The sequence below is a fragment of the Peromyscus eremicus genome, chromosome 1, assembly GCF_949786415.1.
Source record: "Peromyscus eremicus chromosome 1, PerEre_H2_v1, whole genome shotgun sequence".
Classification (NCBI taxonomy): Eukaryota; Metazoa; Chordata; class Mammalia; order Rodentia; family Cricetidae; genus Peromyscus; species Peromyscus eremicus.
This window is the reverse complement of record NC_081416.1, coordinates 14,849,035-14,876,343: the sequence shown is the minus strand read 5'-3', so window position 1 is coordinate 14,876,343 and position 27,309 is coordinate 14,849,035. Positions and strand designations below refer to the sequence as shown.

General features: G+C 52.9%; 1 protein-coding gene across 6 annotated transcripts in view; it reads right to left on the bottom strand.

The window, feature by feature from the left end:
- Positions 1-27,309, bottom strand: part of Sh3pxd2a (SH3 and PX domains 2A) — a 130,114-nt gene that overhangs the window by 14,794 nt on the left and 88,011 nt on the right. For 5 of the 6 annotated variants that reach the window (XM_059256744.1, XM_059256767.1, XM_059256753.1 and 2 more), the window contains 2 exons: positions 5,467-5,580; positions 1,879-1,962 (listed from right to left, as the gene is read on the bottom strand). In XM_059256744.1, coding sequence (XP_059112727.1) covers positions 1,879-1,962; positions 5,467-5,580 — 198 coding nt within the window. The remainder of the gene's footprint in view (positions 1-1,878; positions 1,963-5,466; positions 5,581-27,309) is intronic. The other variant, XM_059256772.1, reaches the window with a different exon arrangement.

Here is a 27,309-nt window from a genome sequence, read left to right as displayed (position 1 = left end):
AAGGCCTGGCCAGCTGAGGGATGGGGAGGAGAGGCCCCGGGAAGCACTGACGTTTCTGATCTAGTCACTTGATGACCCACTGCTGGTTTCCTCCGCAGCCCTACTGCCCGCAGTGTGGTGCCCGCTGGCCAGCTCTCTGCAAGCCCTCTTTAATACAGTTCCACAGGGCTAGGGCTGCGAAGTGTGTGATGATGAACCTGAGGTTGTGGCCCGTCTGTGCTCATGTATAGGTGATTGCAGACGTATGATTACTTGGGGATTTACATCTACATGTACTGTTTTGTCTCAATATGCCATGTCTTCATGGTATGAGGGGTTATGTATATGTGCTATTTATGGGTATTGCCGCAGTTACAGGCTGATGTGACAGGGAGCCATTAGTTGTATGCAAAATCCGTCTGTGACTATGTAAACCAGCCACACGCAGCAGGGCCTATGTGTGGAGGCACTCTTGGAATTACTGCCTATGAGTGGCTGGGTATACAAGGCTGTGGACGCACAGCTGGGGTGGCGGTGGGATATGACACTGTACTAGTCACACCTGTGGCCTTCAGGCCCCTGTGTGGGCCTGTCTCTGGTCTCTGTGCGTCTGTGTGGTCATGCAGGCAAAGGCATGTCTGGGACTCGGCGAGTGATGGTATGCAGAACAGGCCAAACCTCTGTCTTCCTCGTGTGATCCTGGCCCATGTGCTCTGTCTCTGCCGCTAGAGCTGGAGGCCGTGGTCCACCCGAGCCTCTTGCCTGAGTTGTCCCCTTCCTCCTGGCTTTAGGGTGGCTTTTGCCTTAAGTGTGGCCTGTTGCTGCTTCTCCAACTCAGGCCGCCTACATCAGCCCCCAGGGTCCACGTTAAGCCCTGCCTCAGGACAAGCTGGGTTCTTTATGGCCAACACTGAGTCAGCCATTGGCTGTGGCCACCCTGAAGTCCACACGTTCTGTAGCCTGAGTCTTGGGGAAGGCACTGAAATACACTGTCACTTGGGAACGAGCTTTGAGGGTGAGGGTGTTGAGTCACGGAGTATCCCCGTTTTCCAGAGAGGCCTGTGTTCACTGAACACCCACCTCAGCTTCCAGCTCTATTGTTACCACAAGAAGTACATCCTCTGCTCTACTCTCTGTGGGACAGCAGAGATTGACCACCCACCAGCATGAAGGTCTGCAGATGTTTAGGGGTGCATCCAGAGGCTATCCCCCACCCCTTCTACAAATCCTGGGATGTTGGGAAGGGTCTGGGCCAAAGAGCCCTGAATCAGCAGATGTCAGCTCCCTAGTCAGCCCAGGGCCTTCCTGGAGCCCCTGACTGAGCTCCTCCTGAGATCCTTGAGGTCAGTGCTCCTGCTGAGGGAGGGCCCCTCATCAGTGTTGGGTGGGGAATACTTTGGCGACACGATGGGTTTCTGTGCCCTTCTAGGTTCAAGCGGAGCTACTACAGAAGGGCTGTAGGCCGGTATAGCAGCAGGTGGGAGAGCGTGGCTGAGGGAGTCTTTCTCAGTGGAAAGCAGTGGTAAGGGACATGAGGGGAAGCCCTGGTGGGGTCAGGAGCTGCGATCTCTTTAATAAGTGGTACCAGGGACAGGGATGGCCTTCCTTTGAGACCTCCGACCTCCCTCATGCCTTTCTTCCCTTCCAAGGAACATATAAACTCACCATCAGTCCCACAACCCCAACGCCCAGGGCACTAGCAAGCCACAGCCACCCCTGTGCCAGTCCAATCAATTCCCAAGCAAGGCCCTGTCCCCAGTCTGAGCTGGAGTGAAGGAGAAAAAGTCTAGCCAGATCTGGGTGAGTCAGGAGACCACAGGCAGAGAGCAGAGCAGGCAGAGGAGAGGGTGTTAGTGAGAAACAAACGTCTGCAGGGAGGAGAGGCAGGCGCCCGGTCACCTCGGCTCTGCTGCCTGTTGACCATCCCGCCCAGGGTCCACCGGCGATCCAGCCGCCGCAGGTGGGCTTTGCGTCTCTTGGACACTGACGTGAGAGATGGTGATGGTGCCCACGGCCCACACGAACCAAACCGGTGGAGAGAATGGAGATGGGGATGAGAGGGGATGGTGGAGGGGAGGAGAGAGGGGGATGTGTCCACACTGCCGGGTTACTGTCTCCTAGACCACACCAGACTGAACCAAGGGGCTCACCCTAGCTGGATGAGGAATGATCTGACAGGCAGCCCTGTCAGCATGTAGAGACATATTCAGCTAAGGCCCTCAGTCTCTATCCCCAAATCTAGGAGTAGACTAAAGGATTTAGGGTCCTGCTCCCTTAGAGATGGGGAGACCCTCAACTACAGCCCCTAGAGATGGAGGGATCATTGCTCTGTGAGTTCTGGACAGTGTTGCTGTCCACTCACCAAGCATGACTGTCAGCTTGTCACCGCGGCCAGGTACCATGTGAGGGAAGAAGGGTGCCCATGGGAAGTGGGACACCTCTTCCTGCCTGGGTCAGAGCTCTCTCCACTCTTGTGCTGATTTATATCTTTGCTTTCTTATTTATCCCCACTAGGTGGGGTCTGTGGAGGGTGATGACTGTGCCTTGCATCTGTGTGTCCCCAGGGCCTTACGCAATACCAGGTACTGGCCCAGGAAAGGTTTGCTGAATGAACCGCACATGGGCGGATGTTACAGGCAAGGTTCTGTTCCATTATGCTATTCTTTTGTTTCTGATGACAAAGACCACAACTCCTCATTGTCTCATTGCTCAAGACTGCTTTGCTTGAATCACCGCCCCCCCAACCCCCCACTGCAGATGAGCACTGAGCTCCCATGCACCCTCAGGCCTGGGCCTGGCTCCCCACGCTTTCCTTCTCATGTGACTCCTAAGGGAATGTACACTGGACCAGGGCCCCAGGGTGCCAGCTTGCCTCACCTCCTCGCACCAAAAGAAGCTGCCAGACTGCCTAGTTCTGGAGAGGGTGGCTGATGGGTAGAGAGAATAAAAGTAACATTGTCCGCACACACCTGGGTCCAAATCCAGTAAAACCTCTGGGAATATCTCCTTGCCCTAGGAGGAGAGTGGCCCATGCCACCTCCTTTCCCTTCTTCTTCTTTAAGAGTTTTATTTTATTTTTTATTTTATGTGTATGAATGCATGTCCACCAATGGCAGAGAAGAGCATTGGATTCCCTGAAAGTGGAATTTGAGATGGTTGTGAGCTGCACTGTGGGTCTTGGGAATTGAACCCAGGTCCTCTAGAAGAGCATTCAATGTTCCTAACCACTGAGGCATCTCTCTAACCCTGCAACCTACTTCTTACAGAGGCCCAGGCAACAGGCTAAGAGTGTGGGCTCCAGCCCAGACACACCCCAGTTCTTCCACTGCCCGATGAAGGCTCTGTAGATTTGGGTCACAAAGGTCCTCCTAGAAGCATGCAGAGCAGTAGCATTCTTGGTGCACACATGCATATACACACATGTGAACCCAGAAGTTACCCTGGCTGCCCCCTAACTCTTCCACAACCTGTCCTGTAACTTCAGCTGTCACCCTGGCACAACTCAGAGACATCTGAGCGAATCTCAATTAGGGGCTTGCTTCTATCAGACTAGACAGTAGCCATCATGGGGGCATTTTCTGGACTGTTGGCTAATGGAGGAGGGCCTGGCCCCACCGTGGGCGGTATCATCCCTAGGCTCGGTGGGGTGTGTGTGTGCCCTGGGCTGTTTAAGAAGGCTAGCTGAGCAGAAGCTGGGGATTGAACCAGCAGTGTTCCTCTGTGCTTCTGCTTGGCTTACCCTTGATGATGGACTATAACCTGGAAGGGAAATAAACCCTTTGCTCCCCAGCTTGTTATTGGTCGAGGTGTCTAACACAGCAGTAGAACGTCTGTTACCACTTGTTCTGTGCTAAGTACCCATGCTCTTCTAACCAGGCCTGCTGAGCACTGTTTACCCTGTCTGGTTCTGTCTGGGGCCTCCATTGCTACCCAGTACCCCTGCCCTCTTCCTGCTGTAGCTTATCTGCCATGTACTCCCCTTGACAAGCCCAGAGTGGCCTTCCCTCCTTACAAGCAGATGCTTCAGAGGGGCCATGACACAATAGGAAGTCCACTTGTACCCAAACCTGATGAGGACAAACACGTGACTAAATGTCTTTGCGATTAGAAAGATGACATATATGTCATCTCTCAGGGTAGGTAATAAGGGTTTGCTCCTGGCCTGGCAGCAGGGCCTTTTGAGAGGTTTTATCTTTTCATGCTTTTAAAACAGGGTCTCATGTAGCTCAGGCTAGTCTTGAAGTCTTGATCCTTGGCCTCCACCTCTCAAGTGTTGGGATTCCGGGCATGCAATGCCACACCCAGAGAGCTGCTGTTACTGAGAGGCCCAGCAGGCCTTGAAGAGTAGGAAGGCAGCAAGGTCTGCAGACAGACCAGATGGAACCCAGCTCAGAGGTACAAAAGAACCAGACTAGAGTCAGATATAGGCTCAAGGATTCAGGACGGGAACAGCTCTGTCTGAACATCCCAGCTCTTCCCAAGGGGACCCAGGCTCTAGAGTCCTGTTACAAGGATGTGTTCGAAGTCCTTCCTCTAATCACAGGGCTGAAATAAGGCATGGACACAAGAAGGGTGGGGCCCCAACCACCAACAGAGTAACTAACATCTTGGGGAAGGATGAATAAGGATCTGGCCCTTTATGAGCTGCTTATTTTGGCTTGGGCTGCAGGGAGGAGGGGAAACCGGCCTGAGCTGTGGGTGGCAGGTCTACATCTCTCTGGCCTTCAGACATGGCCATCTGGACCAGTCCTACTGACTGACCGTTAGGGAAAGGGTTCCTGCTGCCAGGCCACAGGAGATTTGGAAGGCATTAGGAGCAGGGAGTTGGGACATGGGAGGCTCGGACTTGCTGGAGTACTGCCGGCTTAGAGGGCAGAGGCAGTCTCTCTGAAATGCAGGGAGAAATACCCGGAAGATTCCCATGGAGCTGGAGCCAGCAGAGAGGAGTGACGTGTGGGAGCTTGAGCACCCCAGTCTCTGGGAAGCTGAGAGGTGGTTCACAGGCCAGCCTGGTCTGTACCACTGGGCAGCTGTCAGTGTCAGAGTGGGAAAGACGACACACAGCAGGAATCGTGTCCACATGACTGCTTGGGGTCTTTGCCGCAGGAGCCTAGTGGGGAGCTGGGAGCAGAGGCAGGTCTCCGTGGAGTTCTGGAGAGAAACTCGGGAGTTTCTGGGGGAGAACTTTCTAGTAGTTCCTAGCCCTAAGCCTGTTCTCTAGCCCAACGCTGTCAAAGTCTGAAGTCCACAACCCAGGAGAATTTTCCCTGTTCTGAGCCCTACACGGAACTGGCAAACACAGGTCAGGGTGTGGGTTGGTCTCGGTGAATGAATCCCAATAGAAGGGGCTTGGGCAAAATCCAACCCACTGGAGGAGTTCAGGAGGCTTAGGGAGAAGAGTTGGGGAGCTGCCTCCAGGAGGGGCTGGCACCTGGAAAACCCTTTAGACCAGCCTTATTACCATCCTAAGAACCCACAGGCCCTCACCTTCTCCGGTCTTGGAGGTGTTGATTTCTGAGTCATCTCGTGTGCCATTCTGGGCCTCCAAGTAGGTGGCAGGGACCCAACCCTGCTCTTCAGACGTGCTTACAAACCACCAGCCTGCAAATGGGACAAGAGAGAACAGGCTGAGAATGCCTGCAGGACGGCGGTGGCAGGCTGGAGCCAGGACGTGGAGGGCAGGAGTGGCCAGAGGGCAAGGCGTGCCCAGAGGCAAGGCACTGAGCCACCTGGGCACCTGGGAAATGCCTTGAGCAACCACAGCAGAAAAGACAAATATCTCCCTGGGAAGAGGGTCGGGGAGACGTCCACCCACTGCCATGCACATTTGATGGAAACATTAAAAAGTAGAGCGGGCAATAGTATGCCCCCAACGCAGACTGCACTGTTCAGGAAACATGAAGTAGGTTCTGTCCAGGCACCGGCCTCCTCAGCTCTTCCTTCCCATTAGTCTCACTGGTACACCGGAGCTCGGCAGCCTCTGGTTCTGAAAGGCCTGACTACCTCACAGAGAGTGACAGTCAGCTGTTTCTTTTTTCCTAACACGGGCCAGCGGTGCCTCCACTTCAGCTACTCACAGCTGCCCTCGGAGCGTGTTGACACTGAAATCACAGTAAGTGGGCACTGCATCCTCACATGACCGCTGACCATCAGGCCACGTGACAGAGGCTCATTCATCTCTCTCGTTCATTCATGTTGTTTGTTCACTCACTTGTTCATCCATTCAAAAACCAGTTGCAGAATAAAATATCTGAAGCCCTGGTCTTGGGTCTCCTGGCTGTCTTCAGCCCTTACTAGGGGACCCTGCTCCCATCACCCCTCCCTCCTCTCCTGTCCGCCACGTAATCTGGCACCAAGGATCCTTTCTGTTCAAGTCAGACCCTCTGGGTCCAGTTTAGAGCCTCTGGGGTTTGGGCAGCAGCAAGTGGAGCCTAAGAAGACACAATGGGTCTTCTGGGCTTGGCCTGGGAAGGTGGAGGAGAATGCTCCATGGGTGATATGAAAATGAAGAGGAAAAACCAAGAGCTGGGCAGGCCTGAGAACGCAGGTCACTTCCTAGGTCTTAAGTTAGACCCTCACTGTCCCTTACAAGCCTGGGTTTCCAAAGTCTGTGATGAGCCATCCCCACCCTTCTAGGAGGTTCCATAGTCCTCTGCTTGATGCTCTGCAAAGCCCATTGAGGCCACGGCCTGTTTGCTTCAGAGGTCTTAGTTGGGTGACTGACTATATGGGGTTCCGGGATCTGTTTCCTCTGCCGCTGACAGGGTTGGCCTAATTCTCTAGCTCAAACCCTATGGCTCAGGGCCCTTGCTGGCTACCTGGCACAGACCACAGTGTTCATTTCTTCCAGAGTTGAAAAAGAGGGCAGCAGGAGGCTCCTTCCCTATGGCACAGAGCAACTATACAGCCTTGACTAGAACCTGAGAAGCTATGCTGTGCTGTGACGGCACGACCAGGCCACACAGGCCACCTCTATGGGGACTGACTGCTCATCTAAACCTTCTTGGAGGCCCAAAGGCCTCCTGCATCAGGCCCATCCCTTGGGCCAGAGGAGGGCAGCTGGGTGTGATCTACAAGACGACGGGTCTCCGGGTTAAGGCAGAGGTGAGACTTAGGAGAGAAGAGTTGAGGCTACTGAGCAATTCCACACAGGGAGGTAGTCACAGGGGCGGCAAGCTCACCAGCTGCTCCTTGGCCTTAGATTTAAAAGGGGAACCTTCCTCCCTCTGCTGAATTCAGGTGGGTGAAATACTACGCAGGCTTGAGTATCAATCCTGCTTACCAGGTGGACCCCCAAGAACTCAGGGGATAGTTAACCACAGTACCCAACTTGGGGTCACTTTTCAAGAGGCTCTTGGAAGCCAAAGCTCACACCTGTATTTGCAGCCCCAGGTTCTAATGCTGAGAGTACACTGGTGGCCCACAACTCACCCTCACAGACCCTTCTCCTGCTGCCCTCAGAAGGCCCGTCCATCTATGTTAAGTCCGCGTCCAGCAGGCCACAGAAGCATCTGCAAAGCCTGGTCTTCATGGGAACCCATCTTTTAGGACTGCATTTCTCCAGGATGCATCTGGACTGGAGCCAGGGGTCTTATTGTCATTGGACAAAACAAGATATGCTTGGAGGAAACAGTTGAGAAACAGGCATCTAGGTAAGGCTTTGTCAAGATCCTTTCATGACCGAGTTTTTCTATGCCAAAGTGTCCCTATTGCCAACGCCATCCTCAAAAGCAACTTCTCATGGCCCCAGGAAGGCAGCTGACTATCTTCCAACCCTTCTAAGTCACCCTGGGCAGGAGCTAAGGGTGCATATAGGCAGAGGGCTTGTGGGGGTGGCCGAGGATAATGCTTCTTCTCAATGTGAGGCCTGACTTTCCTAGGGGGGTTTCTTATCAATCCCATCCAATCAGTCTGTGGCTCCCTGAGTCTACCAGATTCTTGTTCCTACCCTCTCTTTCTTGTGTGGACCTTTCTCCTTGTCTCAAGGGGCTATGACCCCAGGAGTCAGGGCCCTTCTCCCTTGGAGGCTTTCTGTCTTCTCCCCTAATTTCCATCATAGGCATTTGCCTTGTACATGTTGCTGCCTCCCTTCCTGTAGAAGCAGAGATGGAGGAGGAGGCTCCTGGGGACAGGGGCAGGCCTGCTTCTCTGGGCTACCTCTGCTGCACAGGCTTTGGTGCTGGGTATGTATGGAGGCTGGCTTGGATGAGCATCACTAGGTTCTTCCTGTGTACCTTACACTGTCTCCAGGTGCCCTCTCTAAAATGTGACATGCCAGAAACTTCTGAGGCGTCTGGCTACACCCAAGCATATCTACTTCCCTAGATATCACCTTAAGACTTCATTCTCTTGTGGTGGCCCAGGACCTGGGGCTGAGACTGTCATCATCCTTAGAGCCTCGTGGCCAGCACTGCCCAGGAACACTAAGCTTCTGCTCCAGCCCCAACACTTGTAGGACTGGGCTGGGTAGCTTCCAGGCCCCACTGACGCCAAGTGAGCTGACGGTTCTAGAGCCTAACACTGGCTCAGCTGTGGGCACCTCCAACAAACCACGACGGGCAGACTGAAACACTGCCTAGGTGGGCATGGGCAGAGGTGTCCACCTTCTCCCACCCATGGCTGCTGGCAGGCTCTCCTAGATGCCATTGACTTAGACATCAATGAGGCTCCTGACCAAAGTCACCACTGCTCCACTGAGGTGCGAACAGGACCCAAACCTCTGAGGACGGGTAACTGGTACAAGCTAGATAGAGCACCTGTAGGGTTTCCAGGTGCAAGGGCAATGCATGTACCGGTCCTGCTAGAGTCTGTGTGAGTGGATGGAGGTGTGCTGGGGTGGGGTGGGGGGTGAGTTATGCATGTATACCCATCTATGTGTGGGTGGACACATGCACACATGGGAACAGAGCTGGGTCTGCATCTGCATGTGTTATACAATCATAGCCAGGCACACAGTAGGAATGCTCAACTCCTGACACAGGCCACTTTACTTACTCTCCAGGACACTGAGAAATAATGCTATTGTCATTAAGTTTCCCACTTTAGAGATGAGGAAGGGCTTAAAACCTAGAGAGTTCAGCTAGAGCTCCGATCCTGGCACTACAGAGGAAGAGTGCTTGTCTCATGCACGAGGGCACAGGTGGCTCCTTGACACACTGGGCCCCTGAACACTGGCACTGACGTTACCCTGTCTCAATATCGGCTAGCTGTACAACCCTGGGCAGCTACTAAGCCTTTCTGAGTCCCAGTCTCCCTTCTGACATTAGAGTAACTAATGGGGCCCGTCTCCCAAGGTTGAACCAGAGAAGATGAAGAAGAGAACCAGAGAAGATGCCAGGGGCTGGACTGAGCTAGTTCCAGGGTGGTCAGGGCTGTTAATCGCTAAGCGTCCCTGCCCTATGCATGGCTGGGGTAGTGTGCTCTCCACACAAGCGGAATAGCCATTCCACCTAGAAGGGGTGGGTGAGGGGCTCCCACGCTCTGCTGGTGGATGGAGAACTGCAGGGGAGCTTGTTTCAGAGGCCTGAGAGAGCACCTTGTGGGCACGTGATATGCAACGACAGAAGCCTGACCTTCCCGCAGAGCCCCAGACTGGGGAGTCACCTACAGGAGCAAAGTCCTGCTGCTGCTGCTGCTGCTGCTCCTCCTTCCCCGGGAATCAAAGGCCCACAGGAGCACCCAGGTCAATCCAGGGCAGCCCTGCCTGGTAGGCCTCAAGAACTGCCCCCTCTATCTTGGTTCAAGTGCCAGGGAGGGAGGAAGGGAGTGAAAGGGGGGGAGGGAGGGAGGGAGAGAGAGAGAGATCTAAGAGGTGTGTCCAACATGCTCAGCTAAGGGTGGGGACATGGATGGCAAAGACAGGTCCAGCCCCAGAAGGAACAGCTCAGGCTCTGCACCAGATGGCCCATCTCAGGTCACAGGTACTTTTTGGTGGCCAGATGTTAACCGAGAGTCTATCTGTCTGGCCAGTTTCTGGGAATGCATTTTAACTGAGTCTTCCCAATGTTGGCACATGGGGGCGGGGTTAGAGAAAAAAGAGAAAAGACCAGAGGGAAAGAGATTGGCACAGGAAGAGGAACAGTGGGAGCAGCTGGGCCTGAGCCTCTCCAGAAGGGGGCTGAGCCTGGCTGGGGGGTGGCAGGAAGTGATGGGCACTCCCAGGCCACTGCTGTCCCCAGGGTGACCAGGCTACAATGGCCTCCTTAAGTAGGGAGGATAATGAGCTCATTAGGGCCAGAGTGAGGCCAGCTGTATACAATTAGGATGTTAATAAAGTCCTGTGAGGTCACTGCTCAGCCTAGGACAAAGCAGATGGTGGGGGAGGGGAGACCCTAGTCCTTTCTCCCCTTCTGAAATCCTCCCAATCCTTCCAGATGTTGAGATGTGTCCTCCTTGAGGCCCCGACTCTCCCCACTCTTCCGGTTCTGCTCACCCTGGGACCGGGCCCAGTTTGGATCCTGGTTTCATCACTTCCTAACTGGGCCACAGGACCTCTCAGAGCCTCGTTGGCATACCAGGGTAATAATAACTATCTGGCCGGGCGGTGGTGGCGCACGCCTTTAATCCCAGCACTCGGGAGGCAGAGCCAGGCAGATCTCTGTGAGTTCGAGGCCAGCCTGGGCTACCAAGTGAGTTCCAGGAAAAGGCGCAAAGCTACACAGAGAAACCCTGTCTCGAAAAACAAAAAAAAAAACAAAAAACAAAAAATAATAACTATCTATGGGGGTGTTTCCCTTAGTCAGGGACACAGTGCTGTTAATCACCTGGGACGTTTATTGAGTTCCTGGTAAGTGCCAGGCACTGTTCCAGTGACAGGAAAACCACCCCCTAAGAACACTCTGAGGTTCTCCTTCCCCATCACCCCAGGCAGGGCACACAGCTGGGAGGCCACCAGGAGAGACCTGTCCTCCCCGCCCTAGGCCTGGTGTCGGCCTCTAGGCCCAAACCCAGGATTCTCAGACAGGCTGCTCCGCTTTGGGGATTTAAGAGACCTAGCAACCTTTAGCTGAGCTCCAGGCCTGACTTTTATACCCAACTCAGTGTCCCAACTCTTTCCCACAGGAGCTAACACTACTCACCTCACTCAGACCTCTTAAGTCTCCCTCCCATCCCCAGCTGACAAAGGGTGTGCCATGAAGCCCGGCACTGAAGAAATTGCGGACATTTGTGGTCTTGATGGTTTGGATTTGGGGGGCCAGAAGCCCATCCTACCAGAATTCTCAAGCAATACCCCAACCTGCTACCAGAAATGCCTCCGTTCTGCCCCAGCCTCCTCCTCTTTAGAAGTGTGATATGCCCAGGCACGCCCACGTGTTTTCCTTGGAGAAGGTGGGAGAGTTGAGATTAATGTGCATCATATGGCAGGAGATGTAGGGAGGAGGGAAGGACCATCCAGGCACACATCCCCAGCACTCACCACCTGGCCACGGCTGGGCCCTAAGGCCCTGGCCTCAGCTTCATTTCCTTCCTGTTAGATATTATGATTATATATACTGTATTATTACAGCGGATCCAGGGCTTCTCTCTAGAGGGACAGAGGAACAGGAAATGCAGCCCACTCATACATGCTGTGCCTTTAAGAACAGCGAAAGGCCAGCCTCCCCTGGTCAGAAGGCTCTGTCACTCCATCCTCTTGCCAAGACACACTCCAGTTCTCAGCATGTGCCCTCCACTGTCCAAAGAAAACAGGAGAGGCTTTGGAGCCGGTCAGAGGCTCCCCAGTCCGTCCCGTGTACGCCCACACAGCCGCTGCCCTTCTGACCCACTCACCTAGTCCTGTCCTCGGCACTCACCCTATTTTGTTGTCTAAGGCTCGTTCCCTTCCCCCATATGGGACCTTGAGGCCACAGGGGCCCAGAATCTTCCCAGGGTGCCTGGATTCCAGGACCATGAGCACAGACTGCCTACATCACCAGCTGGAAGGCTCCGTGGATTCCGTGGCAAGCAGACAGGAGCTGGGCTGCTGCCACCTCTCCCAGCTTGGGCTGCCCACCTCACCAGATGAGCCCAGAGTGAGGCTGGGGTCTGTCAAGCCCCCAGGGCCCTGGTGGAGCTGGCCAAGTCAGCGTTATGGGCGAGGTACTGAGGAGGTGGTTCATCTATCAAGCATTTGCAGGCAGAGAGGGGTATACGACAGAAGAGCAGGTCGGAACGGGCTTCATCAAGGGCTCTGGATCTATATACTGCCTGGGGTCAAATCCCAGCCCTGATACTTCCTAATGAAATGTCCCAATTTCCTTATTTGTAAAGTAGCCCTTATAGTGTATGCATAAGGATTAGATACACCCAAGTATTTTAATAATATAATAATAATAATATCTAATTACACATTAGATAAAGGAGTCAAAATAATACCTGATTTCTAACAATTTGCCAAGAGCTAGCCTCCTGTTTTTTAAGTACAAACTATGGGGAAGGATGAAGACCTCAGGGCTGGGCAGCAGGATCTTAGGTGACGTGTGTGTGTGTGTGTGTGTGTGTGTGTGTGTGTGTGTGTGTGTGTACCTGAGATTTAGTCTTGGTGACACTGTCATTTGACTTTGATCTGGGAAGGTCACCATCAAAAACATGTGGATCTGATAAACTGGGCATGGTGGTGCATGCCTGGAACCCTAGCACTAGCAGGCAGAGGCAGGAAAATCACAAGTTCAAGGTCATCCTTTGCTGTACAGTGAGTTTGAGGCCAGCCTGGGCTGCATGAGACCCTGGGGAGGAAGAAAGGGAGAGAGGAGGGGAAAAATATGTAGATCTGGCAATATTTAGGGCCAGGCGGAGGTGGAGGTGGGCATCGGAGTAAAAGATGGCACTAGGCTTCGGCAGGGGCTGCGGGGCAGCTGGGTGCCAGAGGCCCAGCCGCCTCATGCCCTGCTAGTGGCTGTCACAAAGGAAAGCGGAGTGAGAGGAGGATTCACACAGGGAACTGGCAGGGACCAGCAGCTGAGGCCTGCAGGGGAGCGAGGAGACCGGCAGTGTGTGGGGGAAGGGCAGCCTGTGGGAGCATGAGCAAGGGCAGGGTGGAGGGGGCAGGGCTCATCCTGGTAACACTCGGGATGAGGGGAAGAGAGGAGGGAGATGGAGACAGACAGACAGACAGACAGACACTGTTCCCGCCCACCTCTTTATCTCCCCCAAACAGGAAGTAGCTCAGAAGGATCTATGATCCTGTGAGGTAATGTTTAATAAATTGGTAAAGGATATGAACAGTAGGACAGAAGTGTCTGCAGGAAGGAGACATTTGAAATGATGGAGGAGCAGAAACCACAAAAAGACAGGTGGGCTGCTTAGACTCAGGGCTGGATGGTTACATTCCCAGCAGCAGAACGCTTAAAAAAAAAATGATGAGGGTATCAGAAAGGACATGTCTCCTACGATTCCCAACAAGAAGAGAAGTCTTTCTATCCGGGCAGAGGACAGGGACCTATGACCCTTCTGCCCACACCCAGGAGTGGGTACTCGACTGAGCATGCTCCCTGGCTAGTGGGGGACAAGTGGACCCAGAGAAGGAGGCAGCACTGTTGGACACCTGCAAACGCTGTCCGGGCTGGCTTTGGGAAGGGTCCTGGGAACACTTGGCAGAGGTTTGCCCCACGCCCTCAGAGTCTCAGGACGCTGAAACAGCAGCAAGGCCAGGGGACATAACATGTTCAAGGCCCCGGCTTCCACGGACGGAAGGAAACGCCAGAGCAGAAAGTGGTGACGTCAATGACCGTCATGGAACCAGCAACACAGATTCCCCAGGGGGTGCTAACGAGGCACAGGATAAACTTCTATAGACTAACCAAACTATGCTGGACATAGCCGAAGAAGGTAGGGGGTTCTGACAGCCAAGCAACCTGCTAGCCTGGTTGGTCAGGACGTGCCAAAGCCCAGACTTCCAGGCCTTTGAGTCTGTGTGATTCCCCTGGCCTCTGGGGCTGAGGACTGCAGGAGCCCCGGCTGCTGGCTGGCATGTCTACAGAGGGCCAATAGAAGCCTGTCCTGCGGATGTTTTAATTATCACAGGGTGAAGACATACACGCTGTGTTGGTGGTACCATCTAATTTAGAAGAAGCTGTGCCAGGACCAGGAGCTGGGGGGAGGGGTCTAAACAGATGGTAATGACAGGTCAGAATCTAACAAGATGCTAAGTATCAAATGGAGAGATGAAAGTCACAGCTTAATACAGGGACCATTTGCTCTTTGGACCTGATGAAGGATAAAGGATGCTAGCCTGGGGATGTGGCTCAGTGGTTGAGAGTATACACTGCTCTTGCAGAAAATCTGAGTTCCTAGCACCCAAGTTGGGTAGCTCAGAACTGTCTGTAACTCCAGCTCCAGATCTGATGGTTCCAGCCTCTGTGGGTACCTGCACACAAGTGTGCATAACCATACACAGCCCCACACTCACATAATTAAAGATAGTAAAAATAAATATTTTGTTATACCAAGGGCTGAGGGTAGAGCCATACTGGTAGAATGCTTTCCTGGCATCCATAAAGCTCTAGGCTCAATCCCCAGCATACACCAGGCCTAGAGGGACACACCTGGGATCCCAACACCTGGAGGCATAGAGGATCAGAAGTTCAAGGTCATCCTCAGCTACAAAGGGAGTTTGAGGCCACTCTAGGATCTATGAGACCCCATCTCAAAAAGATAAAAACACAACAAAACCTTAGGTGGACACTGGGAATATCCAGGGCAAAGGAAGGTGTTGGCCACAAGTGGGACTGGCAAAGGGAGGGAAGGCCTGTCTCCCTCCGAAATCCCGGGCTGCCTTAGGGATGAGTGGCGTGCACAGCGCAGCTACGCGGACTGCCGCAGGGCTGGCACCCACTCTGACTCGATGCACCTTTCACCCGCCCGCCTTCAAACGTCTCCAGCCGTTCACTCCGTTACGGACACAGACTGCTTTCCCACCTTTCCCTGGGTTCTGGGGCTCCAACTCTGGTTTCCAGGCTTATGAGCCAAGCACCTTTACGTGCTGAGGAGGCGCATCTCACCAGCCCTGATGTTTCTGTATCCCTGCCCCCAAACTATCTCCCAGATGAAACCAGCATTCACTGACTCTTCTCCACTTCACTGATATCTTCAAGCAACCCAGTCGCAAATAGTCAAAGGTGTGGCTTTTGTCCCATCAGCCCCACCTCCACCTTACATCTCCTCTGTGACAGGATGAGGAAGGGGCACCCAGACCAAGGAGGCTTTCTAGTACAAGATCTACACCCAAGAGTTTTGCCAGGTAATAGTGACTTAGGGTCAGTATTTTTCAAACCTCAGGCAACCCCATACCACACCACATCTTTGCCATATCCCACAACTATGCATTCTGCAGCTTGCATAATACAAAGACATGTGCCACCTAGCTGTGGGGACAGATTCTGAAAAAATGTATTAAGACTTCACTGTTGTATGCACAATGTAGAATGTACTCAAAATATACACATAGATGGTCTAGCTCAGTTACCTGAAGGGCTCTTGTGATATAATCAGGAGATGCCATAAATGTAAAGTGTATGAGACCACTAAGAGTATAACATAGCAGACTGTGTTAGAGAAAGTTTTTTCCTAATAGGAGTACGTACTAAAACAATGTTTAAAACTACACTACAATAAATATATGTTAGGAACATTGTCATTCATCATTGTTACGTGCTATATACCGGGCATAACTGTGTTATAATATCTTTATATGATAGACATTGAAGCTTAATTGTTGAGCCAGGCATGGTGGCAAATGCTTTTAATCCCTGTACCAGCAGGGCTGAGGCAGGCAGATCTCTGTGAGTTCAAGGCCAGTTGGGGCTTCATAGTGAGACCCTGTTCTAAATAAATAATAAAATTGTTGGCTTTTTGTTTCTTTAAGAGAGTCTCAGCATGTGGCTCAGGCTGTCCTTGAATCTGTGACCCATGGGGCTCTGCCTCCTGAATGTGGAGATCACAGCAGCACAGGCTTATTTACATCAGCAAACATGAGTCACGTTTTCCACTACGACTTTACAAACAACTCTGGCATCATTAGGAGATGGGAATTCTTCAATTCTGTCCTAACCTTATGGGGTCACCACAGTACACATGATTCATCACTAACTGAGCATTCGGGACCATGTGGCTGTATTTAAAGTAATTCATCCTTGTATTTCCAACTTCAAGGAAGAAACCTACCTCCACTATGAATAAACAACTAGGGTCACCAGCCCCAACCAGGAGAAATGGAGGCTGAGAGTGAATGTGAGCTCTGCTCCAACAGAGGAGGTTGGCTATATCCTGTTCACTCAGTTACTGGGGAGATCTGGAGAGAGAGTCAGTCACTGTAGAACATTAAACCACAGAACAGAAAGGGGCTAACCATGCCCACTGTGTGAAACAGAAGCGTCATGTATACCTTCCCTGTACTGCCAAGACCATGGCAAGGACCATGCCGGAGGGTGGATGGTGGTTTCAGGGAACACACCGCATATTAATTAGAGTTGATACCTGCTTGTCAATGTAGCTGGAGGAAGAGGCTGACAGTTGAGGCACTTGTGAGCAGGGAAGGGAATCTGAAATCACATGACCTGCCAGGAGTGTGAGGAGAGGAGGGAACAAAGAAAATAAAATGCCTAGCAACATGACTGGCTTTGTTTCGGCAGTGTGGAGCTGAGGCTGTGGGACTACACGATGGTTGTTAATTTTGGGAGGTTGGTGGGCATTGAACCTAAGATTTCACTAAGTAATCTACTACTGATCTAGTCCCCAGACGGTCTGGTGATTTCAGTTTTTTGTTTCTTCGTTTTTTAAGATTTTCTGAGTGTGTGTCTGTGTGGGTGTGTGTCTTGTGCATGCAGGTGCCTTTGGAGGCCTGAAGAGGGTGTCAGATACCTTGGAACTGGGGTTACAAGTGGTTGTGAGCCATCTGATATATGGGCTGGGAATGGAACTTGGGCTCAGGGTCCTCTGGAAGAACAGTGGACGCTCTCTCCAGTACCTAAGGAGGACACATGGACGCATGTGTATATGAATCCCCTCTTCTCTTTTGCTAAAAACAGAAGCTCCCTGGCCTTAGAATTGCGTAGGTTTCTACCGAGAGCTGTAACCACCCTCCCAGCTGAGGCCAGCCCCTCTTCAATTGGGCAAAAATAAAACGGGGGCAATTGTGACTTTAAAGACTGTCTCCATAAACAAAACAAACCCACTCTACAATTTGTTGAGGGCATTCCTCCCTCCAAACCCTCCTGATTTAATTTCTGGGGAATTTTAAATAGAGGGCTTGCAAAAATTCTGCACCACCTGACGTCAACGGCTTCTGACAGCGTGGATTCCTCTGCGTGGTGTGGGGAGCGGCCACCACCAATGCCCATGCTTTTCCAGGCTCCTTTCCCAGCTGGAAATTGGGAGCCACTGGTGTCACCTGAGTATGCTGTGGGTCGGGGGGGTGCCCAGAAGTGTCCCACTTGGGGTCCTTTGAACTCTGCAGTTCCCCAAGCCCATCAAGATATCTGAGCAACACCTGTACTAGTGTTTGCTTAAGCTGACAACTTAAGAAAATGTAAATATGCTTTTCAGAGAGATGTTTTCCCGTGCCATACACTGAATGGAAAACCACCACCCCAAATAGGAGATAACTGGAAAAATACACACAGCCATGCCTGAAGTTCAGCAAGATACTTGATTAGGTCAGAGTTTTCTCTTAAACAAAGGCGATCAACCAATGTACTGACACTCCAGGAGCCCCAGTGAACTTTCTCTTAGACCTAATATGGAGCAAAAGGAACGTGAGGGGTAAAGAGCTATTCAGCAGGCGTCCAGCACACGCATGTACAAACTACTCCTCAGAAAACACTGATGGCCTACAAACTACTCTCTTTTGAAAAGTGGGAACAGACTACCTGCCCTCCTTTCCCAAGGGATGCTCTAAGGTAACAGGTGGGAAACTTGCTTTGGAAAGTTCCTAGGTTGCTGGAAGACAGAGGCAAAGTCAAGAATCTAATAGACTCCTCTGTCCCCCACCCCAGATGTTATATACTGCCAGGGACTCGAAGGTTGCCTACCCCTGCCTGTCAGAGAAAAAGGACAGGAAGTAACTGCCACTTGGTGATTTTCTTTTCCTATAACCACACGGGATTAAAATACCTTCTTGCCAGGTGGTGGTGGTGGTGGTGGTGGTGGTGGTGGTGGTGGTGGCTGTGGTGGTGGTGCACGCCTTTAATCCCAGCACTCGGGAGGCAGAGTCAGGCAGATCTCTGTGAGTTTGAGGCCAGCCTGGTCTGCAGAGCGAGATCCAGGACAGGCACCAAAACTACACAGAGAAACCCCGTCTCGAAAAAAACAAAAAATAAAAAACAAAAATAAATAAATAAATAAAACAGACAGAAAATACTTTCTCGGTTTTACACACAGGAGACTGGCGCAGACAGCCAGCTGCATACTGATCCCAGGCTGGCTACTCAGTATCGTGGGAGCTGAGCACTCGACCCGAATTTCATGGGTCCTTGTGAGGAAATGCTTTCTTTCTTGTTCTTTTTGACCCTGTGGGACTCAGAGTCCCCACTTGTGCTGGTTTCCCTGGTTGTCACTGTGTTTGGGCCCTGTCCTTCAAGCCACCCCCTCTGTGAAGTTCCTTGACCCCCGCATCAGCTGGCACCCTAGTTTCCTCCCTCCAGCTGCCCCGGCACTCTGACCTGAGGTTTGAGTTGACCATATCCCTAGCCAGAGCAAGAGATCTCTGAGGACAGCACCTTGCTGCTCAGCTGGGCGTCTTGTGGGTGCCCCCGGCCTGGCGTCTTGTGGGCGCCCCCGGCCTGGCTTGGGTGTTCTGGACAGAGAAGGGGCTGACTAAGCGGTTGCTGAGAACACAGACAATGAGAGATCGGCACAGGCTTCTTCCGTCTCTGATCTCTGCAGCCAGCCCACCCTCTCTGCACATGCTCAGGATCCCTCAAGCTTGGCTCCTGTCCGGGTAGAAGGGAGCACAGCTATTCCTTGGCCATTCTCTTCCAGTTCCCCAATGCTGGAAAGTAACAGACAGCATCCCCTCTCACCCGGGGGATCTGCCACAGGGAACTGAGGAACAGACTCTTATTGTTGCCTGTCTAACTGGCCCGAGGCCATGCAGGAGGCAGACACTCCCGTCCATGAGAGCTGAAGCTCCTGCAACCTGCTGGCGAACCCAACCGGAACATTTCTACTTGGGCCTCTCCCCTCACAGGAACCGAAGAGCAAAGTCCAGAGAGGCCTGGAGGCCGGCCGCTCACCAGGGACAAGGTTGCGGCTCCTGGAGGAACACTAGGGGATGCTCACCTGAGGAAGCTATGCAGTCTGGCCACAGCCTCCATTGGGACCATGTACACCTCCTCACATACCCGGAGACACAACAACCTCTAATAGGTACAACTTGGAGCTCTGGAGTGGGTGGCCCCAGAGACCTGCTCCCCTTACCCCCTGAGAACAGAGGGGAGACAGCTGCACCCCAAACAGCTTCCTTGCCATGGTGTCTGTCCTACTCGGTGCCTGAACAACCACTGAGGCGTTACCAGGACTCTGCAGAGCCTTTGTGAGACCTAGCATGTAGCATGAATTCTGTGGCTGTGGCTGTCTACAGCAGAGGTCATATCGGCACCCTGTGCAGGACTGTGGGGATAAAAATCACAGGACAGGGTATTCTGCTCCATGCTTGGCATGGAGAAGGTAATTCTAGGGCCACTGGCCTGCCTTATGCACAGGTTTCTCATACTCAGTCTCCCAAAAGCACCAATGAATTTAACCTGTTCTCTAAGTCCCTTGTCCTGGGATGGCTACCTTGGAGCCTTGGAGGGGGTTGTGGTAGTCCAGTGAGGCTCTCTGAACTTCCTGCTCCACTTCACTTCCATGTCTCCAGGGGTAGGCACCCATTCATTTCCTTGGTTCCTGAGAATCTGTCTAAGGCAGAGAAAGATCACCTCAAACCAGACTGTCTCCTAGTCCACGCCCAGCTCACTACAGACTCCCCACAATGATTGGCCAGGCAGTAGTGATAGACACACACAGGATTAACAATGAGAGAGGCCGGCCTTCCAATACCAACACTAGAAGGGAGGGGCCTGCAGGAGGTCCCCTCAGCTGAGTGATGATGGGTAACTCTGTTTCCTCTGTAATTCTTCCAGGAAGGTCTTTCTAATACACCTCTGTTCCTGGCACACACAGCAGGAGATAAATGTCCATTAGTGAATGAATTAACGATAGTGTCACATGACTACAGGCTTGCTTTGCTTGTCTGCTTGGGCTCTGGATTTCTCCATTCTGAATAAGGCTGCTCAATACCTTCTCTTCAGGCAGCGATGGGGGAGGAGGCTGGGGAGGTAACTGACCTAGACTGTCCTCCATATTCTAATCTCTCAGATGCCAAATCGTCCTACCAATTCTGGACTCCTGGAGGGGCAACACCATTCTAGAAATATTCTTCAGTGAGCAAGCCTAGCTAGAGTCTAACAGCAGAAAGTGGGGAGCAGAGATAGGCTATGTGGGGGGGTCAGAGATGGGCTATAAGCATCTCTTTCCTCTAGATGTGTTTTGGCAATGACAGGCCCAAGACACTCCCATCTAAACACCTAGCCCTCAGCCACTGCATGCTACAATTTTATTTCACAGAAAAAAAAGCAATATTGGTAACACCATGTCATCAGCTTAGCCTGTCCCTTAAATTGGAACACACTGTCTCTTTCTCTTCCTCCTGCCTTGGCCTCTGGATCAGAACCTGCCCTGTTGGCTTAGATCTCATCCAGTTTCCTGCCTGAGGACCACATCTACAAGGTAAGGTGGTGGCTATCCTCATGGGGTTTCAGAGGTGGGGACACTGAGGCAGACTGGCCTGAGGTCTAAAATGTTCCCGGTTGCTGTGTCCATGCCAAGAGGCTTTGACCCCACTGTAAGAGGAGGCCCTCCAGATCCAAGGAGATAAGTTTGTATTTGCTTGTGCAGTGAGGCCTGGATGCAAAAGAAGGTGAATACTTACCAGGGAGCCAGTGAGGCAGGTCCCCTGGATGCTAATTCTCCTTCTACAAAGCCCAGATGACAGCTACACTCCCTCTCTCCTCTCCAGTGACAGCTGGTTATAATCCCACTCCACTGGCAACAAGGTCCACATTGCTCCCAAGATCTGCTCTGAGTGCCTGGGTAGCATGCCACACAAAGCCATGGCTCTGTTATACTGAGGCCTAGGAGTGCGACAGTCCATCTGAGGCTTGCCTGGGAAGTATCAGTTGAGTAGGGGGAAAGGATGAGAAACAGCTCCTACCCCTAGGGCTAGGCTAGACCCCAATACCCCAGTGCGCTAAGCCATACTCTTTGAGACAGCCATCTGACCTCCCCCACCACACACTGTGAGAGTGTACCGCACACGTGCAGAAAATGCCAGGACCCTCGGATGGTGAGGAGGCCCCAGGAAGACAGGATGTCCGGACTATGGGAAAGCGGGATTCCCCAGTTCACCTCAACGATGGATGGGGACAGCAAATGGCTCAGGGCTATCCCCAGCCCCAACACCAGTGGAGCTCAGTGGAGCACTCCAAAGCTGGGCCTGTGAGACCTCTCCTTGGCTTGAATTCTGGCCTCTTTAAGGCCCAGAGCTATGGCTTTCACAGATCTTGTTTAACTTGAGAGGGTGGGGGAGGGGCCAAGGAAAACTGCATTCTTCCCCATCCAGGCCAAGAGTCTAAAGTAATATTTCTGGTGGTAAGTGATCGCAGTCTGCTTGTGATTATGGCCCTGGCTTTCTGGCAGGGCAGCCCTGGAACCCCACAGTCTTGCTGACGGGAGGGACACTCTCCCTCACTTGGGTAATCTTGTCCTCATCTGACATGACCAAAGACATTCATCAGCCCCTCTGCTTCCAACAGTTCTCCATGGCAACTCTTCAAAAACATTATTTAAAGAGGGGGAAAAGCTACCCCGAAACCCTATCATGCAATTCTGTTCCAGGCACGTCCTAGAAAATCCAAGCAGCACCAGCTGCCCCAGTGCTGCTGTGGTCCACAGGAGGGAGGGGGCGCCGGACCACGCTCACCCTCCGGCCACTCTCCTCCTTTCATCCAGGAGAACAATGCGCGCACACATGGGAGCCCCTTGACGGCCACAGTAAGAAGTGGCTCCCGGAGGCTCAGCTGTTCGCTCTCCGGAAATTTAATCTGCAGAGCATTTGGCCCTGCAAAGCCAATTCCAGAGGTGTCCAGGAGCCCGGGATCCCTGGGATCACTGTTACAAACACAGGGACGCTCACAGCCATTGACCCATTTGGCAGCTGGGGAGAGCTAGCTGGGGGCTGGTCAACATGGCCACTTTCCCCTCGCCTGCGCCTCGTGTGTGGAGTCAGACAGTATGTTTACACAGGCCTGGGGGTGGGGAGGCATCACAACTCTACAGCTCTCCATACCACGGGGACAAAGAAGCTGCTTCTGGCTCAGTTGATAAGAGTACAATGGTCAGGGAACTGGGGAGCAACTGTGGCCACTGGTGTCCTCGCTCTACCCTTCAGACAAGGGCAGCTGGTGTTCTAAGGGACAAAGTGGCTTGAAGTCACCCCTTAACTGGTAGCTGAGCTTAGAGTCCAGATTGACCAAGATCGTCTTATGCAAAGCCTGGCATTCCTTCCAGAATGGCTCCACAACTCCGCCCATTAACAGGACACCCTGAGCACTGTGCCAAGTAGCAATCCCTTGGCCCAATGCCTCAGGCAAGAAGTGGGTGTCTGGAGCTGGCAGCAAGTGAAAGGTTAGCTGGTCAACCAGCCACATAGTAGCCTACAGTTGATGTTGTAGGTGCTGGCTGGTGCAGGGACCCGAGCGCCGCACACGCTTGCTATCTGTCTCCTCCCATTAAAGCTGTTCAAACCAGCCAAAGGCCCAAATCTGTGAGCACAACGAGCCATGGGCAGCCTGGGGCCCTGTGAGAACAGAAAACAAATGAGAAAGACAGAGCATCCAGGAGTGCCAGGACGGGGTACCTGGCCAACTGCAACAGAGACCGATTTGAACGGAACGAGGAAAGGAAGAGGCTGCAGGGGCCCAAGTCTGGGGTCTGAGGGGGACTCAGCCAGCCGTGGGCAGTGCCACATCTTTTGGAGCACACCAGCTTGACCCCAGCATCACTCCAGAGCCTAGGCTAGACAGGAAACTCTGCATTTTCAGGCTATGTGTGCGGACGTGTTAGAGGAATGAGTCTCTGAATGCTGGGCTGGGGAGGTGGGTCTAAAATCTAGCCTCAGCCACAGACTCAAGGGCCCCGTTGGGGAGCAGTGGTTTGGCAGGAAGAGTGGCCCAAGAGCCCTGTTCCCGTCCCCTGACACCTGTTCTATTACTTCTGGGGCTTTAGAAACTGGTCCCTCAGTACCAAAGTCCCCGAGTCATGAGGTAGCCCTGCCTGCCTCCCTCCACACACACACACCCCCAGCAGGGAGTAACTCCTCCTGACTCCTCTATCCTTACAAGTTGCCTGCCTCTCCCTGTTCAAGATCTGCCATCTTCAGAAGCCTTCTCTTCACCCAATCCAGCACTGCGCATCCACAACACCCACAGCACCCAGGCCATGTGCCATCCTGAACCCTGGCCTCCTGTGGTTGGCATCACCTTGCTTTGGGCCTTACATGGGGAATGTAATCAGCTCACAGTATCTGGGCTATAGGTAGAGAGTTAGGGATGTCACTGTCATCAAGGGCAAGACAAGGGCAGCTTCTTGTCCACTGCTCCACTCCAGTCCTATGCATGCCTTGGGTCACACAGTAGGTTCTTCTCCACACTGCTCCACTCCAGTCCCATACATGCCTTGGGTCACACAGTAGGTTTTTCTCCACACTGCTCCACTCCAGTCCTATACATGCTGTGGGTCACACAGTAGGTTCTTCTCCACACTGGTCCACTGCTCCACTCCAGTCCCATACATGCTGTGGGTCACACAGTAGGTTCTTCTCCACACTTGTCCCCTGCTCCACTCCAGTCCTATACATGCTGTGGGTCACACAGTAGGTTCTTCTCCACACTGGTCCACTGCTCCACTCCAGTCCCATACATGCTGTGGGTCACACAGTAGGTTCTCCATGGCTGCTGACTAAGCTGTCTACCTGCTGTGGAAGCAGGATTTCCCTGAGTACTGAGGCGGGAGGAGAGGAGACAGGATGAAGGACCTACTCCATGTGGTATGGGGCTGTAAGAGAGGGGCTGGGGTGGTTCTGTTGGTTACAAATGCCAGGGGGGCACAGCTCAGTCTCCACCCAAACCCTCCCGATCCACCACTCACACAGTCCAGCCTCCCCAGAAGGCCCTGGGGAGCCAAGATGGGGGACTTGTACTTTTTCTTGCAGGTTCTCTGACCTACAGACCTCTGCTTCCTAGCTCTTGGTGGTGTGGGGAACTTCCACATCAAGGCCCGCCCTCGGGGGTTTGGCCTTCCATGCTGTAAGCACTCAGGCTCCCGGCCCTGGACGGACAATGGGACATAAAGCTCATGCCTGCCTGCCTTGCTGTGCAACCCTGGGGCAAATTACCTCACTTCTCTGGGTTTCAGTTTCCTCCTTAGAGACGCAGAACACCAAGCTCCACCCTGCCTAATACCAAGGGGTTTTAAAAATCGCATGGTTTCCTACCCTGTGAAACTTAAAATATTATGATTCAGAAAGAGATCACCTTGGAAAAAGCTCAAACTCCCCAGCTTGCTGGCAGGACAGACACTTCCCCAGGTGGCCTTGACCTCTCTGAGGATGATTCCCAGCAGGCAACTTAGAGAACAGACATACAGACTTTTGGCCACTAGGGCTTCAAGACACGGAGAGCCAAAGGTGGCTGTGGTAGTACTGATGGCCCAGACCACAGGGGAGGGAGCCATGGCTATCACGAATCGGCTCCGGACCCCGGCACAGTTTGCTCACTTTACCGCTAGTCTTTGGCAGACTGACTTGAGTTTGGCTCTCTCCTACCCCCTGTGGTGCTCCTGGGCCACTTCCCCACAATCCAGTCCAATAAAAAGCTCAAGAGAAACAAATGAATTTTAGCAGGAGTCTGAGAGATGCCCAGCTAGGAAGGGAAATAGAGAGCATGGGCTGAGACAATGAAACCCACATAGTTTCATGAACTTGAGCTATAGGAACCGGAAGCTTCCCTCCGTTTTGGGGGACTCGACAGGCTCCAGGATGGGGAACTCCACGGAACACTGACTCCCATGAGACTTCTCAGGGCATAGAAGCTAACTGGGTCACCCCAGCTGTTCCCCACCTTAAGACTAGGATTCTTGGTCAGCACTGGACACCAAAGGATGAGGTTATGGAATCTGAAAAGATGCAGACAGGAGTGAAAGTGGTCACCATGGGCTACCCTCAGCTACCACCACAATGATTACACGGAAAACCCAAGTGCTGAAGTGTGTAATATCCAGCATCCACAGGGTGAGCTTGGGAAAGGGGCAATTTCTCAACCCAAATTCCCTGAGGTTCTGACAAATTATACTCCCCAGAAAGCATGTGCCCTGCACTTAGCTGAAGCCCATTATGTAAGAGCAGAGAGCACGTGGGAATGGCTTCTCCCTGGACTTCCGCTGGCCACTTCTACTGGGGACAAAGGCAGTATGGACACGCACGTATGTACGCTGGGAAGTACGGACACGCATGTATGTTCCCTGGGAAGTGGGCAGGGGCTCCAGGATTGCCCGCTCACAGTAAGCAGACTCCAAAGAGTTAGGTCACCTCTGTCTACAGAGACAGCACCAGGTGAGGGTGCCTGGGCTGCTCTACCTGTGCAGCGGGAGCACGGTGGAAGGGACAGAGGGAAGGGCCAGCACCCCTCGCCTGCCCTGCTCTCTGGCAGCTGGTTCCTGGCATGTGGCTGGCAGCGCTCGGCGCTGACAAGCTCTTGGATGCCTTCCTGACAACAGCCGTGGCACATGTAGCTCGAGGAAAGAACTATTTCCTTGTCCACCTCCCCCTCCCCCCCACACCTGCTCCAGCTGCCATCCTCAAGAGCCAGGAAGATGGGCTCCAAGCTGCCTCCACCAGGCAGCCCCCCTGCTTACCACAGCCTATGGCTGACTGCCACAGGGCTGCCTAACCTGCACACTTCTGCTTTGGGTGCCTAGTCTCTGCTTTGTTGTCCCTCCCCTACCACCCCACAAACTCCCTTCTGCCTACTGGAACACGTTCATTTTCTAAGGCTCAGCCGGAAGCCCAGTGTCTTGGCTGCCGGCACTTCCGCACCGCACCACTTTAGACAGAACCTGACCGTCAGTGCGGTGGTATCCCAAGGTGGGCCTCCTCGGCCAGACTTGCACGAAGCATCCTGATCGAAGGTATCTGCTCTTGGGTCACCAACAGGAGTCTGGCTTCTGTCCCAAGCCCTTCTTTCTTGCCACAGGCCGGGACAAGGACAGCGTGCAAGTAAGAACTCCAAAGGTGGCTTTGACAGGTGCTGCGCTAACTTCACGGGTAATAATCCCTCCGCTGCTCTCTGCCTCACAGACCCTCAGGGCTGAGTTAGAACCACTGAGTGTAATTCACTGTCTCGCCAGATGGGGAAACCGGCCCAAGAGGGGAAACTGTGCCACTGGTGACCCAGTCTGGTCTAGTTTTGTTTGAGACAGGATCTCATATAGCCCAGATTGGCTTCAAAACTGCTATGTAGCCAAGGATGACCTTGAACTTCTGATCCTTCTTCTGTCTCTACCTCCTAAGTGCTGGGATTATAGATATGTACCATCATGCCTAGTTTATGTGGTGTTGGGGTCAAACGAGGGCTTTGTGCGTCCTAGGCCAACACTGCCATCTAAGCTACAGCTCAGGTTCCTGGTCTAGTGCTGTATCTGTTGTGTCTCTGGCCCTTTTGAATCAGAATATTCCAGCTCCAATACTCCAACTGTGGCAGGGGCCATACAGTTGTTCCTGTTTTATAGGTAAGAAAACGAATACTTAGAGGATCCAAGAAACTTTCCGAGGGTCACAGAGTAATCGAATCAAAATTACAACCAGGTGGACCTAACCCGAAGCCTGAGATTTTCATTAGGAGGCTATTTTGCAATCTCAGCGGCAAGAAGGTGTCTCCCTGTCCCACAGTGAACAAGGCCGAAGGACCTCAGGCTCACGTACGCAGGGATTTAAGCTCTCTGGGCCTCTCTCCTTCAGCCAGCTCCGTGAGGTGAACACAGTGCGTACGTACCAGAGACGGCCTTGGACCAGAACGGACTTAGGAACCGCTGACCAGGCACATACAGCAGAGACACACACATGCACTTAGGAAGGGAAGAGCTGTGACAGAGTGAGGCTTTCGGACCCTCCTACAGGACTGGGGGGCGGGGGGGGGGGGCAGACATAGCTCCAAATGCAGACTGATTCAGGGAACTTCACTCCTACAAGGCTGCTTTGGAGAC